A 19033-nucleotide genomic window follows, 5' to 3' on the forward strand; every position below is an offset into this window, starting at 1 on the left:
TAATGCTACAGGACATTGAATTTCTAGATTGCACTGGTGGAGTTGGTATAGTTCAGTTTCTTTAAAAAAAAAAAAAGATAAATCTGTGCTATACACATTATTTTTTATTTAGCCAAACCCATTCTGACTGAGGATGAAATTTTTCAAGGTACTGTAAGAAACAATCATTTGTTGTATCCTTACTTTCCCATCAGCAGTCACTGCAAACAGAGTCTGTTCCCCACCAATTAACTGCACCGGTCTAAGGGTAGCAAGAGCTTCACATGGAGTTGGGACTTTGACTTTTGCCCCTTCAATCCCACCAAGTTGTCCTCTGTGATTATGACCCCAACCATAAATAGTTCCACTGCCTCCAGCTGAAAGTGTCCAATCATCTGGTCGTCTGCAGAAAATGCAAAACAAACAAAATTTTAAAAGAGCTTTTAAAAAGTCACAAAAAAGTGCAGTTTACCATTGTACAACAATGAAGCATCACAAGACCAAACAAATGACAGTTGAAAGAAATAACCTATTCATCCACTGAACAAGCTGCTCATCCTGTTCTCTCTTAAAGACATCATGGCACTCATGAAGAACATCCATGTTTTCATTATCTGCCATTAATTCTCGGATTTTCTTTGCCACCTGAAAAATATTATGGATTAAGCAACATTATTCAAACTACATACTGAGTTTGAAGTATTTTAAAGTAAACACTTTCGTATGTTCCATGAACCATTTAAAAATATTCCTGCAGTACCTCATCAAGGAAAAGGCGAGGTAATGGTGTCCTTTTATCAAGAGCCACAGCCACCCTGGATGCCATACAGTACCTCCTGAACCAGGCCCATTTGTGCGTCTCTGCACAGCAAGGGAGAGTGTCCAACTCTAGATCACAAGCAAGAGCCACAAGCACCTGCAGACAATTAAAAAACATTTTAGAGAGGTATCAAGAATGTGTAATAAAAAGTAATATGCATTTGATGTAGCTGAACAGCTCATAGACCAGTAGGGCCTGAACACAGTCTCAAAGACATGTAAAGGGCAAGGGACATTAAAAGCTATCTTCATTACCCTCATTGATGGGGCAGCATCAAGTGTACCCACGCTATCTCACGTGGTTACGTATCTAATTTCCTCTTCCAATCCAGCAATTTTCACAACCCCCTTGTGAAAAAAACTGCTAGACTAATTAACTTTTCTATATCAAATATTATGTGCTGAACTTTTTACCTTCCATTTCTAAACTAAGTTGCCTTCCTACAATTAAATCAATTTGCAATTGATTTTCAATTTGATTCAGTTTCAAATCAATGTTACCAATGAAGATTGTGAACAATGGATTAGTTCTTCCCTGTATAAACTTTTACATATTTTAAGAATTTCTCTTCCTTAAGATAGATAAGTCCTCTTAGTTTAACTTTTACTACATGGAAGGCTGTTTCAGCCTTTTATGCTTGTTGCTCTTTTCTAGATTTCCTCAGCTTGTTTGTTTTTACTTTGAAGTACAGGGTCCAAGACTGAATATCCTCCCTTTTAAGGCATTCTTCTTTGTTCCAACTACATGCAAATAAAATCTTCACAGAATTTAGATAAATAAAGATATACAACACTGCTATTAGGACAACTCAGAAATCACTTATCAAAAAGTGCAGTCTACTGTACTTCCAAGATGTTTTTCTGACCTATTTACCTTTGCCTAGCTAGGTACTCCTTATTCTTTGTGTATTTGATTCTCCTTTTAGAAGTAGTATTCTGATTTTGGCAGAAAATGTTTCTAATATAGGACTAGGTGAGCTTACCACATCTCACAAAAAAAATCCAGAACTATACTAGTGAATTCTTTACTGATTGTACCCCATTACCTTAAAGAAAGGGCTGTGGAGCAATTGTTTGCCACCTCTCACAATGGGGTCTTCATAGTCAAACTGTCGCTGCAAAGCTTCTGGAAGACCTTTAACCAAAGCAGCTAAAGCACTCCCTGTGAAACTCTAGAGAAACCGCAGAACTAGAAAGTTAGTCTTACTGTATGTATTATAACAAAGTACATTATTTAGATGACCATGACAAAACCTAACTAACTTCACAACCTAGTTAACTATGTGAAGTATCATTTCCATCCATTTCCTAATACAAAACTATTTCTATGACTTTTTTCGCAATTCCAAAACCACATCTACACAGTATTGGAATTAGCCATTTTTTTCTACCATGGAGTAGCTTTACAGACTTGCAGACCTATGCAAGAAGGCTATTCATTTGCAGATTTCCTATTTTGCCATTAACAACAAAAATGTTGTACCTCAGGGCTAGCATTTTAATGCTTCACATACATCTTAATGTGAAAGTGTGAAGAGGAGAGCATCACTGCCTTCTTACCAAAGCTCGTGTTTCTCCATCATTATCCCCTAGAATCCGGTTGATGTTAATAGACTGGCCAAACTCTGTTGTGAGGAGTTTCCGTAGTCTCTGCAAGGCCCACATTCTGTGGCCAGCAGCTAAGGAAACATAAACACCAAAAGAATGTAATTACTTAAAACAACCATTTTAACTTCAAACAAATAGACTTAATTTTAAGACTACACCTACCTAAGGCACTCAGTTGAGCACAAGCTGCAAGAGAAGCTGCCAAGCGTGGAACTATACCCCTGTTGGAAGCAAAATTTAAGCGAAAATCCAACAGACACGTAACCAAATCCATTGAGGGGCATGAAAGAATGCAACGATCTGAGAGAAGGTCTTTAGGGCCTGCAAGAAACAAAAAGAAAAAACAACAGAAAAAAAAATGTGGGAAAGATTTGTCCTCAGACTGAAATAAAGAACAGAACATAGGCAGGATTTAGCTGACCAAACACAGCAATCTAGAGCGCCAGTCTGCATCTAAGCTGGTCTATTCCACCTCCCTTTGAAGGGATTGGAAGAAAGAGGCACTTCCATGACATAAATCACCTAATTCCAAAACAGACACATTAAAAAAAAAATAGTCTCTTCACTGATGAAGAGGCGAACTAGAGTGATGACAAAATATTTTCATCTCTTCCCTATGTACAAGCACACCTCTCAGGACTTTGTTGAAAATATTTCCTAAGTATTAATGAAAGCATTTTCTTAGTATGAATGTAAATGAATTATTGAACTTTGGCATGTAAATATCATGCAATAAATGCAACTGTAAAAAAAAACCCAAGTAAATCTACTCTCGCCTTTCTGTAAACGTCATATACAATACGTTACCTGCAGCTGGCATGATAGGGTAAACAGTGAATCGCCATCCCCATCCATTCACAGAGCCATCACTGATGAACTTCCACTTTAGTTCATCCCCTGGAATTCGCAGTTCACTAGACCAATCTGACCACTCACGACCTGTTACGGTAGGCAATATGAACATATTCATCTATACTGTCCGAGCCAATGCAAGCTACTCATCAATAGCAACTTCCCTCCACGGTTATATAATATAAAATATCACATAAATGCATTCAAGAAAAAGAAAAAAAGCTATGTGAAACACATGAATGTAACTATAACAATGTTACACTACTGAAACTTAAGTCTTAAACAGTTCAATTAGCACTGCTAACAGACACCCTTAGTATTTTTAATACCACATTCAAAAGAATTATGAGATCTTACTAAAATCCACTGTCCTAATTTCAAATTATTTTTTCATGTTACAAAAATTTGTAACAACATATACATTAAATTAAGCTTTACAACTTTTTCCAACCAGGAATCCAATCAGAAATATCTCAGTAGTGAAACACATGTGCATCTGAAAGTTTGGGGAAAAACAGGTCAACAGTAAAAGCCTACATCATGACTGCTCAGAAATGTTAAGCACAGGCAGTAACTACCGAGACCCTTGCACATGATGGGTAGGTTCAATGTAAAATTTGGCGAGATTAAAAATATTCCCCTAAAATCTACTGCAAATTAATAGTGCTTAAAAATGAAGTCAGATATGATAGGATAAAAGATGTGAAGATTTCATGCAGTGTCACACACATAAACCAGAGTAGAAAACAGAAACAGAGAGCCTAGATATTATTTTGGGCATTCGACAGCAGAAGAGCATTTATCTTGACTGTATGAAAGCTCAAATTTCTGTATTACTTGGAAAAGAAAGGAGCTAACAAAAGAAGTATCCTTTTCCAACTGTGTTCCAATTTGTTAACATATACTTTGATTATACAGAAATTCACACATGTTGGCAAGGGTGCTAAACACTGATTTTTTTCACTCTAACTGCTCTTAGGAAGAGCATGACAACATGCTCTTCTGAGAGATCCTCTATATTCAAAGATACAAAATCGCTCTTACATGTCTGTGTCTAGATCCTACATCTTTTTTAGTTTAAAACAGAGTATCAATTCACATAGTTTTTCCTCTTTTTTTATTGTGAGGGATATGCCAGTAAGTCACAGATAACGGCACATTTCATTCAGCATTTAACAGTAAATCACACAAGACATTTTTGAAAAGCGCTAGTTCTCATAACCTGATCGGACGGAAACAATTCTGTTGACACCATCCATTATGGTGAGTGGATCATGACGCCGCTCTGTAGAACACTGGCGATCAAATTCTACCCTCAGTCCCTCAGCACCTAAACAGCAACAAAGAGTTTACACATTTCTACAGAGCAATCAATACCACGAACAAATGCAGTATTTCAGAAATCCACATGAAATCAAATACAGTCATTCAGAAGCCATAGCGCTCATCAATAAAAATAACTTCCTTTGTGTTTATGACACTATTTGTCTGTAATTTCCTCTCTTTGAAAGGCTTACATCACAGCAAGCTCATGCGAGCAGGGGCTAGCAGACAGAAGACTATATTCAAAACATGCCAAACTAAAGTTGCAACAGACAAAAAAAAGGTCTATTTACAGTTAAGGCAAATAGCTCTTTGTTGCCTGTACCTTTTGGTAAGTACTACATAACATACTGAAGGAAGCACTAAATGAAAAGACAGCATTAAAACAAAAAAGTATTTCCCTAATGCTCAAGACTAAAAGATAGGTGATCAATTACTGACCCTGAAAAAGACTCAGTCCTTCTCAGCTTCATAACTGAACAGAAAACAGCATGATATACAGCTGTAGTCACAGCCAGTGAACCCAAAAACACGTATTTCACAGGATCGAGATATTCATGCAGTATGTGTTTTAAGAAATACTTTATTACAGCGACAGGACACATAACATGGCTTTAGAAGTTCACTACACAGTTTTGCAAGCTAAGGAAAAATTTTATGCATGCAGGCTTCAAATTAATGGAATTTTAGTAACATAACTAAGAATTCTATACCTGGTATTTTAACTGTGCCACTAGAAGATGTATCATCAGTATATGGATGGCTGCTTTCTACCACAACTGGTTGTGAAGAGAGTCGACCGCTTTGTGAATCAGTTGCCACATCTTCTAGTTCAGTAACACACAGCTCCAACAACATATCAGCAACCTAAGAAAAACATACGGGTTACAAAAAGTAAGTTTGATTAGTCCAAGAAATTTAAGCCAACGACCACTCTCCCCAAATTTAAAATAAATAAATCACTTGTTTTCTGAGTTGTGATTCATAAACCATCATATTAATTCAAAAATGCTCTTTTTGGTGTTGTTAAAGCTAGAAAAACTCCTAAAACTAAAAGCCAAACAACATAAGTTTCCAGTAAGTATATGACAACATAAATAATTGTTTTCCCTTACAGAAAAAGCAAACTGTAAAATCTAAACTGTAAAGCACAGGCAAAGAGATCAATGAAAGGTGTCAATATCCTTCTGTATTCAGCGTTGGTGTGGCCTCACCTTGAGTACTGTGTGCAGTTCTGGGCCCCACAATTTAAGAAGGATGTGAAAGTCCTTGAATGCATCCAGAGGAGGGCAACAAAGCTGGTGAAAGGGCTGGAAGCAATGTCCTGTGAGGAACAGCTAAGGACTCTGGGGTTGTCTAGTTTGGAAAGAGGGAGGCTGAGGGCCGACCTCATTGCTCTCTACAGCTTCCTGAGGAGGGGAAGCAGAGAAGGAGGTGCTGATCTCTTCTCCCTGGTATCCAGTGATAGGATGCAAAGGAATTGTTCAAAGCTGTACCAGGGGAGGTTTAGACTGGACATTGGGAAGCATTTCTTTACTGGAAGGTGGTCAAACACTGGAACAGGCTTCCTACAGAGGTGGTCAATGCCCCAAGCCTGTCAGCATTTGAGAGGCATTTGGACAATGCCTTTGATAACATGCTTTAACTTTTGGTCAGCCCTGAAGTTATCGGGCAATTGGACTAGATTATCATCGTAGGTCCCTTCCAACTGAAATAGTCTATTCTATATATTTAACCATTATGTAATATTGCAAAACACTGTTTTGAAGGAAAATTCCGAGAGGACTCATTTTTAAAGAGCAGTTTCAAATAAAAATTCTGACTCAAGACAGAAACAAACAAAAAAGCCCCATAAAAACACCCACAAACACACACAAAGTTGTTCAGCTACTCACTATTAATGCTAGAAGCAAAAACCCAGAATTAAAGTATAAGTGTATATATAGCATGCATGTAATTGAGGTGGAAGGGGGACAAGTACATCTCAAACCCAGAACATGGGTATACACAGGTGATCATTACAAGGAATTTGAAGGGGGGGGGGCGGGGGCGGCGAGAGAGAAGAAAGTAACCATTTGAGAAACACCACTCCATTACCTCTACATGAATAGCATCAGTTAGGCCCTCCCACAATCCTAGTTTACTCAGGCAGATACCATAAGATTTCATTGTTTAAAACTGAAGCTGTGTTGTCATTTATACCATTAATACATAAATAAAATTTCTCTCAATTCAATGCACACTCCCTTAGCAAAGTCATTATTCATCTTTTTGGTTAGTGAAGCCAAGTTTAACAAAAGAATACAAAAATCAGCTTTGCATAATCACTTCTGATGTTTCAAACCAGTCTTTGAGCAATGCAAAGCCATAAATTAACTACACCGTATAAGCATCTTAAAAGAAATGCAGTTACTCATTAGAAAAAAAATATTTGAAGGGTAAAGCTACAAGAAACATTAAGCAACTTTCCATTCATTACTCTAAGCAGATATTCTCTAAATAATCTATTATTTGTAACATTCTTTCATATAGCTGTTGGTATCCAATATGACAGCATTTATTAATTCTGTTCATCAGTTGGCCCAAAAAATCCCACACCCATGGATACTTGGCAAATTTTTAGAAACTTCAATGCATCAAATGTAACCCTTAAAAATTAACAAGAATGAACTATTTTGTTAACAATATATTAAGAGCGTTTTTAGCTAGCAATGATGACTGCATCAATTTTGGAAATAAACTCAGATGCACAACAAAACCAACATGGAACTTTTTAAACTAACATTCCACAGATCCAGGAAATAGAGCTGGTTTAATTCAGCTTCATTCCAATAAAAACACCCACTTGTCCAATACATAGAAACAGTTCATTAAGCTTCTATTTTAATGTCTAACTGCAGCATGACAAATCGAGGAAACAGTTTATTACTGACATTTATAGCACATGCATATATTCCTGTAATATTCCATTAAAATCATTAAGGTTCACATGCATTTAAGTTCAACTCAAACTTTCATGTTTATTAAGTTTTTCAGTATGTTGAACTGCACTTCAAATATAAGAAAATATTCTGATAAGCTACTAATAAAAAGGACATAGTTAAAATACAACAGAAACAAAACCTGACCTGTGGGTAAGCTGTGCCCATACCAGACAGCACAGCTGAAAGAACATCTCTTCCCTTTTCACCTGCTCGGTTGGACACAGCAAGCTTTAGCAGGTCAACCATGACTCGCGTGTCATCTGGTACTAAGAGACTAGTAAACTCATCCAAGTACTGCGGTTCTGGGCCAGATACTTTACTTTGACTTTCTACGTCCTACAAAACAAATTGCAGAAATATTTAGACAGTGAAGATGAAAGAAGTATTTCACTGAACCTGAACAAGTTAACTTGCCTGAAGAAGTTTAAAGGTAGTTTAAAACACGATTTGTAAATGTGGGATTATACGGCTGCAAAATTAACCTACTGTTAAACCCATTTCTGAAGTGAAAAAGCTTTCCTAAAACTAACCTCCTTTAACTTTGGACAAAAAAAAAAATCCCTCTGTCTTTGGATAGATTAAAAACAATGCCGTCATTTATAGAGCAACTTTAAAAGCACAAAAAGAAACAAAACTGCTTGATAAAAGCATGGTAAGGAATTATATGTTTTAAGGAAGGTATTGACAACATTACTTCTTTGGTTTTTGTCATGGTTTCTGCAATGATACTAGCAGCTCCAGGATCATCTGTCACTGGAATGAAAGGACGGGAAGAGGCAGCAGCAGCTGAGGGAGTTACAGCAGATGGTGTCACAGCATCTTCTGAAGAAACAACCTAGCCAAGACAAATAATAACTAAAAAAAGTGGCAACAAGATACTGCAAAATCTTTAAGAATGTAATTATTTATTAGAAGGGCTTAAGTTCAAAGACAGCAGCAAATTTAAAAACAGCTATAAATTCAAAACCAACAGATTTGCTTCTGGTATTTTTAGCTTCTATTTTATGGTCCTAGCACAGCAAACCAGCCAACACCCCCCTCAATGCCAGCTGCTACAAAACATACAATAAAACATCAGTGCCTGCAGAAAAGTCTACAACGTAGAAGACAAGCCCAAACAATACATGTCAAATTAATAGTTTGTTAAAGGAAAAGATCTCTTCAGTAGCAAGCCTTTTCTTTTTTCTGCTTCCATTAGCAGTTGGGAGTCTGAGTAGAATTCCATTCAGGGCCTCCTGTTTATATTAGTTGATAGAAGTTTACAACTACATTTTATTAAACAACTATCAAATATTCCTTTAGTCTTTTAAAAAAAAAAGTAAAGTAAAGATCACTCCTGTAAAATGAATTTCATATCTGGTCAAATGTTTAGTATTTTCATGTTAACTCTAAAATACTACTATAATTACATTTAAATGACACAGTGCATTCTGAAAGTTCAAAACTGATTTCACACTAAAATTTTAGTTTTTCCAAATCTGATATATGCAGAGTACCCACTCCTGAAATTAGAGCATGAAAGAACTGTTTAATCTCTGCTATTATAAAACTACATTGGACAATATACTTCAACTTTACTGTTAAACACGGTTGGAAAAATTCTTTTGACACATTACCTCCCCTCTCCTGTCCTGCCATGGGTTTGGGCTCAGCCTCTCTTCTGTATCTCCTACAAGCGTGCATTCATCCCCATTTGCAGGGCTTCCTGTAGAATTAGCATCTGATGGGGGGGCTGGCGAAGAAGAGGGACATTCTACTGGTGCAATCATACTTGCAGGCATCAATGCTCCAACAACTGCATCCCTGAAATCATTTAGGACAGATTAACATAAACCTAGTTATACTCCCTTGTTGAACTTCGAAAAAATTATATTAGCTTGTCGTAATAAAATAAAGAAAGGTTTCCAAGCTCTGGAATTTAGAGAGTAGTTGATCTCCATTCTCCTTTGGGCCTGATGCTTAAATACTGTGTTTTAAGGAAACTATTTTACATGAGTTCCTTTTCATAAATTTTAGCACAAATACCCTGCTCTCCACCAACAAGGAAAGCACTGTAATTTTGTAAAGTTTTATTGTTCTTTCCTGCCCCCCACTGCTTCCTCCACACCATCTATCATGATTTAATTACATTCCTTTTACATTATTTACTTGAGCATTCCTAAATAAACAATTTTTTCCCCAGGCACTGGGAGCTTCTGTAAAGAAAACATAACAGCATAAAGCTAACATCAACATCAAAAGAAAATTTAAATGAAGCTTAGGCCTAGCCTGAGGAGTCCAAACTTGTGAAACAATCTATACTTGACTCAAGAGACCCTAATAGATGGTAAGCAATGTCATCTTTTGCTCTGCAAAAGACAAGAATGTTTGCATGCCTACCTGGCATACATGATTTGTAATGCCATCAGTATATGAGATAACGCCTGCTGTTTGGCAACATTTCCATCAAGTGATAGGAGAATCTTAGCGAGGGAAGGGCGATTCGGCTTGGAACTGTTTGCCCCACTAATTTTGTTACTGGCAGCAGAAGAATCTGCATCTGAAGGAACACCTGGAGTGAGGGGTGGAAAAAAAAAAGAGAAGGCGAGCATTTTTTAATCATATAATACCTAAGTGGAGCTGACTTATCTAATTTCTTGTTAAGTCAGAAAGATGACTGTAAAGCTAACTCTACAGTAGATTCTTAAAACTGCAGTGCCTACAGTTACAATATTAAAGTCAATACTGAAGCTTTGCAGCAAGGGCTTTCACAAAATAGTGTTCCACCTTGGTACCTACTCGTGAAGATTGAGGTAATACAAACATTTTGGTGATCAGCATCTAAAACAAGTTTTACTTACAGAGAAATTTCTCAAATACCTAGAATATTTATTAGGTACTCTTAAAAATACTAATCAAATGTATGTAGTTCCTGCTTTTTTAAATACATTGCCTCATTCACTGAAAAAGCTTAATTAACAAAATGTTTGGTGCTTTTATATTCAACACAAAACATTGCTGTTTTGCCTTCCTAATTCTTAAGTCACCTGCTTTAGAATCAAAAGGTAACAGTAGCATCAAGAACTATAGCACGAGGTAACATGTAAGAAGACTAATATTACAGTACCATCCATGTACCATTACCTCCATAAAGCTCTATCCCATATTAAAGACAAAGTCTTTGGGGTGTTTGATAAAGCATGTTGCATTTTAATTTCCTGAGGAACCACAAAAAGTTCGAAATAACGCTACTTCTGAACAAGTCCTTTACAACTTCCACTTTCAGAAAGAGGTTTTGTTGGGCTTTTTTTTAGATGTGCGTATGGTTTTTTGTTGTTGTTTTGTGATTTTTTTTTTTAAAAGACAGTTTTCTTTTTGCATTTTTCTATCACCTATTAAACCACACACACACCCCACTAACACTCCAGTGGCATAAAAAAAAACAACATAAGGCAATAAATACCAACCAAGATAAGAAGCACCTAAAGGGTCCCTCGCTGTCTGGAAAAGCACTGGTTCATGAACAGAGGGTGTAGCTACATCCACTGTTGTCCATGCTACACTGTGGGAAGACCCACAAGCAACCCGGGTGATCTTCTGGCCTTCCAAGCCCTGGACAAGAGTGGGCTTTCTATTGACTGTAGTAGTTCCATTGCCCTGTTGCCCATGGTCATTGTCACCCCAAGCGTAAACCTGCCAGTAAACATTTCCACATATTACTTTGCTTCACTGTTTGCCTCATTTAATTGTTTTCTTAAAATTTCCTACAGAGGAATGTTAGTGATTTGTGCTATTAATCTAGGACACTTCAGAGAACCTATTGCTGCGACTTCCCCCCCGCCCACCCCCCCACCGTTAAATAATGCAGGCATTATCATACATTAAAGAAAAAAAAAAAATCAAAGCAGCACTTTATCAGATGATTCATAAATTATTGCCGACTCATAAATTATTGCCGATTCATAAATCATCGGTTGATTCATAAGTTATTCAACGTTCACTATGAACAGTAAGTTAGAACAATTAGTTGCATAGTAATTACATTGGGGATCTGAATCAATACTATAATGATAATGCTGGATTCACAGCAGAAAAATCTGTCCAGAATACTACAACTGTTTCTGCATTTCAAGATTGAGAAGCAGGAAACTGATCATGCAGATAATACATAAACTAGGAAAATATTACAAAAGCTACTACAACAACATTTTAAGTCCAATAAAATACATTAGCTTTCATATTGTTAAATTACAATCATGCTTATATTTGTTCAAGACTTGAAAAAGCAAATAATTTTTATTCCATTTAATCAGCATCGATGCTATTACACTCTTCTTCCTCAACAGTTTAGTTTATTCCTTTATGGATCAAGGAAAAAGGGGAAAGAAGGATGATGCACGACGTACCTGCCCAGTGTCAGTAACCGCTAGACAATGGAGTGCGCCTACAGCCACATGCACAATCTTTTTACCCCTCAGTCCTTCCACAACTTGTGGCTTTCGTACATGTACATCCGTGCCATGGCCTAGCCTAAAGTAGTCACCCTTACCCCTGCAACAGATAGTAAACGTAAAATTCAAGACAATTATATTGTTTACACATTCCTCTGCCAATGCAGCTTCCTGAACCAAAATACTTCATTTATCACTGGGATTAAACACAAGCAACAACTAGCAAATTCTTCAAATCTGAATTACAAAGGCCTAAAAATGAGGATAACCGCAGTTGTGTGACTCCATAACTTTTCACCTCAGTATAGAACAGGCATCATTTATGACTTTTTTTTTGTACATAGTGCAACTGTGATTACATTGAATTTCCTCTGTTGCAGAAACATTGCAATTATAAATACCTACAAAATTGATGTATTTTGATAGACTTGAACAGATTTATACTATTGAGGATAAGCCTAACAATAGCAGACCCTTTGACAAGTATACTCAAATGAAAAAATACATGGTAACTAACATGTTTTCAGAACTGAGTTTTTTCACGCTGTTGCAAGCCTCAATATAGGTTCTCAAGCCTCGATAACTTAAATTCTTCTAAAATTGTTATATACAAACTGCACTAAAAATATACCATATGCAGAAGTAATATAAACACCTTAAAATGCCTCTAGGAATGTCAGTAAAGAAGAAAAAAACCCAGGGATTTCTTCCACTGTGTTTTTAGTAACCATTCACTCAGTTCTGCTGCTTACCACCACCAATTCTTCCTCAAGAAAGGTTATGTTATGCTGGAGGTGAATGTGATATAAAATACTATCGCCTACCTAAAGTCATAACACAGAAGTTGTGATTTTACCCTCAAATCAGTACAAATTCAAGAAGATAAGAATGAAAGTTTAGAAGCAACTTAGCCATCCTAAAATGCAGATATGCACACATGAAACAGACCCAAAAAATCTCCTTGTAGTCCTGTAACGTCACAAAATAGCTGTACATTTTATGACTAGACGTAACAGTGTTAAGACAAACTGTGGGAAGGAAGGGAAGAAAGAGAATTTTGCAAGGAGTTCCTAAAGACTGCCGAATTCCCTTTCTTCTTACTCCTTTCGTCACTACAAAAAAAAAAAAAAATTAAAAGAGGGGGGAAGTGAGAGAGACAAATACAGTTTCCAGTGGCCACTCCAAGAAAATGACATCTCTGCTAAAATCTTTCTCCCTTTTAAAAACAGAAATAACTTATAAAAATGGAAGTTTTGTTGATTTCTCTTCATATCATTCATCAATTGCTGACAAATAATAAAACAAAAATGACCATTTTAAGTCTTCTTAGCTTTGATATACATCAAACAGGTCACAGTCTTATTATACACGGATGGGGTAAGACCTTTATCTGGTTAGAGCTCTGAAGTTGATCTGCCATACAGTAAGCTCTCAAATTTTACAGAAAAGTTTATAAACTCAGAAAGTCAGGTTTGTGTTCAAAACAAAGCAGAAGCGAACAGACAAATAGAAGAAAAATAAAAAGGGTTTCTGAGTAACTCTCAGTAATCATTTCATACCAGTTCTTGCTTCGAGGCATCATTACTGACAACTCAGTGGAGTTCTGAGCAGCAATGAGCTCTGCAGAGACCCTGTGTTTCCAAGGAAGTTCCTCCCATCTCCTCTGAACTTAAGCTTACTTCCTTACTCTACTACATCCTTACTCTCTGTCTCTGCTTTAGCTGTAGGCTACATACTCTAAACTATGATTCTCAGGTTCTCTTTTTCCCATTCCAAAGTCTTGAATCAACATTCCTTTACACACTCCATTGCTCCCAAGAGAGGGAATGATCTTCTCCTTCCTCCACTAGTTCAGTAAGACCCAGGCATCCTAACAGGGTACAAAACACAACTGAGCATGCTACAAGACAGTGTTAGAGTAATTGAACAGATCACAACTTGTCTCAAAGAGCTGCCAATTTAAAAGACAAAGCACACAGATAAAGCACAGATGGAGTTAAGACAGTCAGATAGCAATAAATACAACACATACTTAGCAATTGCTTTGCTAATATTTTCTGGCAAATGTAACATACCATGTCCATACCACTCCTGACTTGGTCAGTGCCAATGAGAACTGTGCACCACACTCAATCTGACAAACACCTTGGCCGTTCAGTCTTTCAATGTTCTGAGGAATGTTGCATCCTTCACTTCCTCCTCGGCCCAGTTTTCCAAAATCACCATCGCCCCAAGAAAACACCAAACCTAACAAACACCAAACTGCAGGTCAAACAATGATCACAGCATTCCCACATGCTAGAAACCTTCTGGAATAAGATATTCCTACCTTCATCTGTCAAAGCAAGAGTCTGAGCATCTCTGCTTCCACAAGCAACCTGGATGACTCTGTGGCCAATGAGCACTTTAACCTACAAAATAGAAAAAATAAGCAAGACGTTTCAAAGAAATTATGTTCTAAAACCTTACAGACATTTTCAAGCTCTTATTACTGATCTTGTTCATTGTGCCCAGCCTGAGCATGCCATTTAGCGAAGTATTATCAAGCGTTGCTCACTCAGGATCCAACATCGCGCAACGACAGCAGTAGCTTCCGGCTATGCATCAAAGCAGATGGAAGACATGAATGTTCAAAACAGCACTAGAATAAGAGAGAGACTGGATCTTTTTGGCCTTTCTGAAATAGCTTGCCTGTTATTAGAGGTATGTGTACCAAAACCTAATTTAGATCACTCCAAAATGATGTCTTCACACTGCTTTCATGGGTTTTGGCCTTACTTTAGTTTTAATTTATCATTTATTAAACAAACACATTTGCGTTTCATCAAAGACAAGAAACATTTATTTTACCATCTTAGGTTTCAGCTGTGTAGTATTATCTCCATGTCCTAGTCTTCCATATTCTCCAAGACCCCATGTATACAGTTCACCACTAGAGGTAATGGCAGCACTGTGGGAACTGCCACAAGCAATATCACGGATGCGTTTGGTTTTCAACGCTTCTATCAATCTGGGTTTATCACAGTTCCTAAAGAAAATGAGTAAAAAATTGTGTTAATTATGAGAAAGAGTTGCACAATACATTACAACCTTCATAATCCAAAAAAAATTGTGTAATAACTAAGAGTAACCTCAAGGTAAAATAAGATGCAACATTATGATTTCAAGACGTACTTTTTAGCAGCACCCTAAATCTAAAGTTTACACTATTTTAATGTACTTCAAAGTTTATTTAAAGAAATATTTTATGTATACAGCGCAAAACTTAGGTGACAAAGCCAAAATACCAAAGTGATGAATCAATTAAAAGGTGCATAATATAAAGTGAAAACTGATATCCTGTCATTGCCCAAAGTTGAGCAATTTATTAGAAGTAATTACTTCTCCACCCTGCGGACACAGAGCCAGATAGTAAGATTAAGAAATGACACTCCCATCCCAACTTTGCTCTTACAAGAGAGAAATTAGAACTGGAATTTACTGTTAGGCTTTTATAAGAGTACTGGAAGCTTACTATTCATATGGTTACAATATTCTCTAAATTCAGGGAAGAGTTTCTACTCAAGGTTTTCTAATATTGACTGTGTATCAGAGCCACTATTAAGGTTTATTAAATTACGCATGGCCTCTGGAAAATCTGCTCCCATGAAATGGCCAAGAGTTCCAAGTCTCACTTCTAACAAAATTTCAGAAAGCATGAGGCAGTTGAACAATAAACAACAATACTGCTCTAATCTGCACTTCCCTTTTCATTGATCTGACACACATACCACTATGAACATTTATTTGTTGCCATATAATAACTGCATTGGGCACTGTAATTTTTTTATGTATTCTGAGCAGGTTTTCAAAATATATCAGAATGACAAAAGATTTCCCCATGGGCTATGGTTTTTTGTGTTTTTTTTTCTTTCAAAACATTGTTCTGTGGTGCATACAAAGAAAAACACTGAGACAATTCAAATTTTCCTCAAAGCTGTCCTGTGGAGAATTAAACTACGTATTACTGAAAAGTACAAGAAATTTATTTCTGGCTAACAAGTTTGTGAACAGAAGTCTAAAGAAAAGGGCTACAAAATACTCTGTCAGGCTTACATTATGAACTGTTACAGCTTAAGAATGTAAAACTGCTGTGGTTTTACATCTCAAAGCACCTTTGTAAACCTTACCTTATAAAGGTAACCAAAAACTCTATGTCCAGAAGTGTGCCATTTCGTCAATGACATTCAAAAACACTATTAAAGACTTCATCCACCAAGTATGTTTCCAATTACTCTATTAATTGAACACCTCCTTTTTAAATGACTGAAAACTGATAAAAATGCTGCACCATACATTGGCATATACTGCTGAGAAAAATCTTTTCACAACACAGTCTTTTATTCCCATTGTATTAAAAATCCTGTCATTGTCAATAGCGATGGTCAGCTGTGTTGTAACATGCAACACAAATGTTCTCTTACTGAAATACAGACAAATTTGGTATCCTTACATTCGACTGAAGTGACCAAGTTTTCCATCATCTCCTTCACCCCATGAAAATACCTTTCCATCAACAGTTAATGCCATAGCATGCCGGCCACCTAGAAGTGTAAACATAAGTGAAAATTTTCAAAACTTTCAAGCACACAGCAGATATAGCAAAAATCTCATAGATTTGACACTGCTGTACTTCTACAATGTAACTGTAGGAGCCTTTCAACCTAATACACATTACTTATTTTCTTCTGAGTTTTTATGTGATTTAACTTAAAACACAAAAATCTTGTGAGAATAGGTTTCCTGGCACATTTAAAAAAAAAAAAAAAAAAAAAAATCACTCAAGTTGCTATTTTCAATGCTGCAAGAAAAAACAAAACCAAACCCACCACTTAGCAATACTGAAAAATGAAAACACGTTCTTTGGATCACACTGAAAAACTATTCAGAAGTTACCAAATTTAACTTCTAGCAAGTAAGAAACTGTGTATGGTCTAAATTCGTAGATTTTTAGTAACAGAACCATTAGATTTAATCTGAGATTTTATGTGACAGAATTTAATAACCTGTATTTATTTTAAAAAATTTTAAAAACATCAGATATGCTGGGGCATCACAGCACCCAAGAAAATTACAAAGCAGCTATTTTCAGGCTTAATGTTATGTTTATGTATATAAGAATAGCAATAGTCAGTACCTGAGTGAACAGCCACCTTCTTTACTACATAGTTACTGAGAGCCGTAATCTGGCGGGGAATAGGCACAGTTCCACTAGATATTCCTAAACCCAGCCTTCCATTTGTGGCTTCTCCACAGGCATATACTTTACCCTCTACCGTCACTAAAGTGAAGAAAAAAGTTTGAAACACCATTAATATTTCACAACTGGAAATTTGTTTCTGCCCTTAAATAACTACATTTATTTTAAACTTATATTACCTGCAAAAAGGCTTTTGGATCCTCCAGCTACTTGTACAACATTCAAGGCAGACAGGGTTTCAGAAAAGGAAGGGACCTTTATCTAGAGCAACAGAAAATAAAGATCATTACAATACACTTTGAAGTTTTATCCTTTTAAAAAAAGAGCTATTCTGAAGTGATAAACCAGTTAATCTAACAGGTACTTTTTTTTTTTTTTAAATATATGAAACTCGCCGTATTATTTGGACACTTCACCCATATCAGTTAATACACACCAGGCAAAAGACAGAAAACAAGAAAAAGCATTTAATACTGAAACCATGATAAATACAAAACCTGAGAAAACATGAAATGTGATATAAACAAGGATTTTCCTTCTAGTAAAGTTTTCTTGAGAAAACCAAACTCAGTTTTGAAGAAGGGCACAACAGCAAAATAAACCTAGTTAAAAGCATTAACCAACACACTTCAAATCAGCAGCATATGGGAATACAAAACCACAGGTGAGTTTTTCAGTAGCAAAATAGTTTAGCAATCTAGATTAGAGATCAACTCAGGGAGGGGGGGGGGAGGGGTGGGACCAACACACACCCCACACAAAAAAAACCCAACAACAACAAAAAAGAGACGAACAAGACCAGGAAACCTATTTTCTCCATTACTACAACAAAGTCTTTGATCAAGCTGTATATATATGAAAATAGATTGTTGATGTCTTATTTATAAGTGTTTTAAATCAACATACACTCAAACCTGGCATAGCCCCTTACATAATAAAAGCAAATATTTAGTTATTTATTTTTATGCAGCTAAAGAGATAAAGTTTCTAGCAGACTTCTTTATTACAGTATATGTGAAAAAAGTTTGAAGGACATTTGAAAAACCTTAAAATAGTTTTTAAATTACTAACCTAATTAGTCAATTTATGCATTTAATAATATTAATACCTGTTAAGACCTCAAAGATAAAGTGTGTACGTTCATGTTAGCATGTTTTTTCCACTCAAAAAAGGTTAATCTTTACAGAATTACTTCATGTTTATAGAGGTATCTGAGGTTTTTTTATCCCCTCACTTCTTCCATTTCACTGTCCTATAGTTCTCCGCTTTTCTAGATGGGGGGGAAGCACTTCGGTCAAATAGAGCCGTAATTTTGCCTTCAACAAGGAGCACGAATGAACTGAAATCTGCACTTCTGCACTGAAGCCTTGATGGCTTTATGCACCAATAAAATACAGGATGGAAAATACAGTAACGGTTAACTTTTTGTTTCTTGAAAGGCACTCTACGGATACAATAGTACACGTTTTATTTACAACGTAAATTGAAGAAATGCTCTCTTAACATACTTCTCAGGTTAATGATATCTTTAATTAATTAAACATTCACCATGTATCTCTCATCTTGCATTATACTAAAAATTATGTATAAACAGCTGCAAACAGGGCTGAAATTCCTCTTGAATTACACTGAACTGTAAACAAGTTACACCAATCAAAAGATTAGAATCCAACTTTTTTTTCTGATTACTGCACCAGCTCCAGGTACAAGTAATACATAGGAAAGTTCACCAGTATCTTCATTTCATGCACACAAACTCAAAAGGTACAGAATATGTACAGGGCACTACACATTTTTAG

At 36.3% G+C, this 19033-nt stretch overlaps 1 protein-coding gene across 1 annotated transcript in view; it reads right to left on the reverse strand.

Annotated features, from left to right (window-relative positions):
* The window catches only part of HERC2 (HECT and RLD domain containing E3 ubiquitin protein ligase 2), a 114229-nt gene that overhangs the window by 23795 nt on the left and 71401 nt on the right, over window positions 1-19033 (reverse strand). The window contains exons 58-78 of the mRNA XM_059822904.1: window positions 17414-17495; window positions 17172-17315; window positions 16488-16578; window positions 14846-15023; window positions 14325-14406; window positions 14071-14242; window positions 11951-12095; window positions 11012-11237; window positions 9945-10116; window positions 9182-9368; window positions 8260-8400; window positions 7710-7901; window positions 5295-5448; window positions 4481-4588; window positions 3214-3345; window positions 2569-2727; window positions 2359-2477; window positions 1845-1970; window positions 740-895; window positions 509-624; window positions 184-382 (exon numbers count right to left, since the gene is read on the reverse strand). Coding sequence (XP_059678887.1) covers window positions 184-382; window positions 509-624; window positions 740-895; window positions 1845-1970; window positions 2359-2477; window positions 2569-2727; window positions 3214-3345; window positions 4481-4588; window positions 5295-5448; window positions 7710-7901; window positions 8260-8400; window positions 9182-9368; window positions 9945-10116; window positions 11012-11237; window positions 11951-12095; window positions 14071-14242; window positions 14325-14406; window positions 14846-15023; window positions 16488-16578; window positions 17172-17315; window positions 17414-17495 — 3081 coding nt within the window. The remainder of the gene's footprint in view (window positions 1-183; window positions 383-508; window positions 625-739; window positions 896-1844; window positions 1971-2358; window positions 2478-2568; window positions 2728-3213; window positions 3346-4480; window positions 4589-5294; window positions 5449-7709; window positions 7902-8259; window positions 8401-9181; window positions 9369-9944; window positions 10117-11011; window positions 11238-11950; window positions 12096-14070; window positions 14243-14324; window positions 14407-14845; window positions 15024-16487; window positions 16579-17171; window positions 17316-17413; window positions 17496-19033) is intronic.

Source organism: Gavia stellata, chromosome 1 (assembly GCF_030936135.1).
Source record: "Gavia stellata isolate bGavSte3 chromosome 1, bGavSte3.hap2, whole genome shotgun sequence".
Taxonomy (NCBI): Eukaryota; Metazoa; Chordata; class Aves; order Gaviiformes; family Gaviidae; genus Gavia; species Gavia stellata.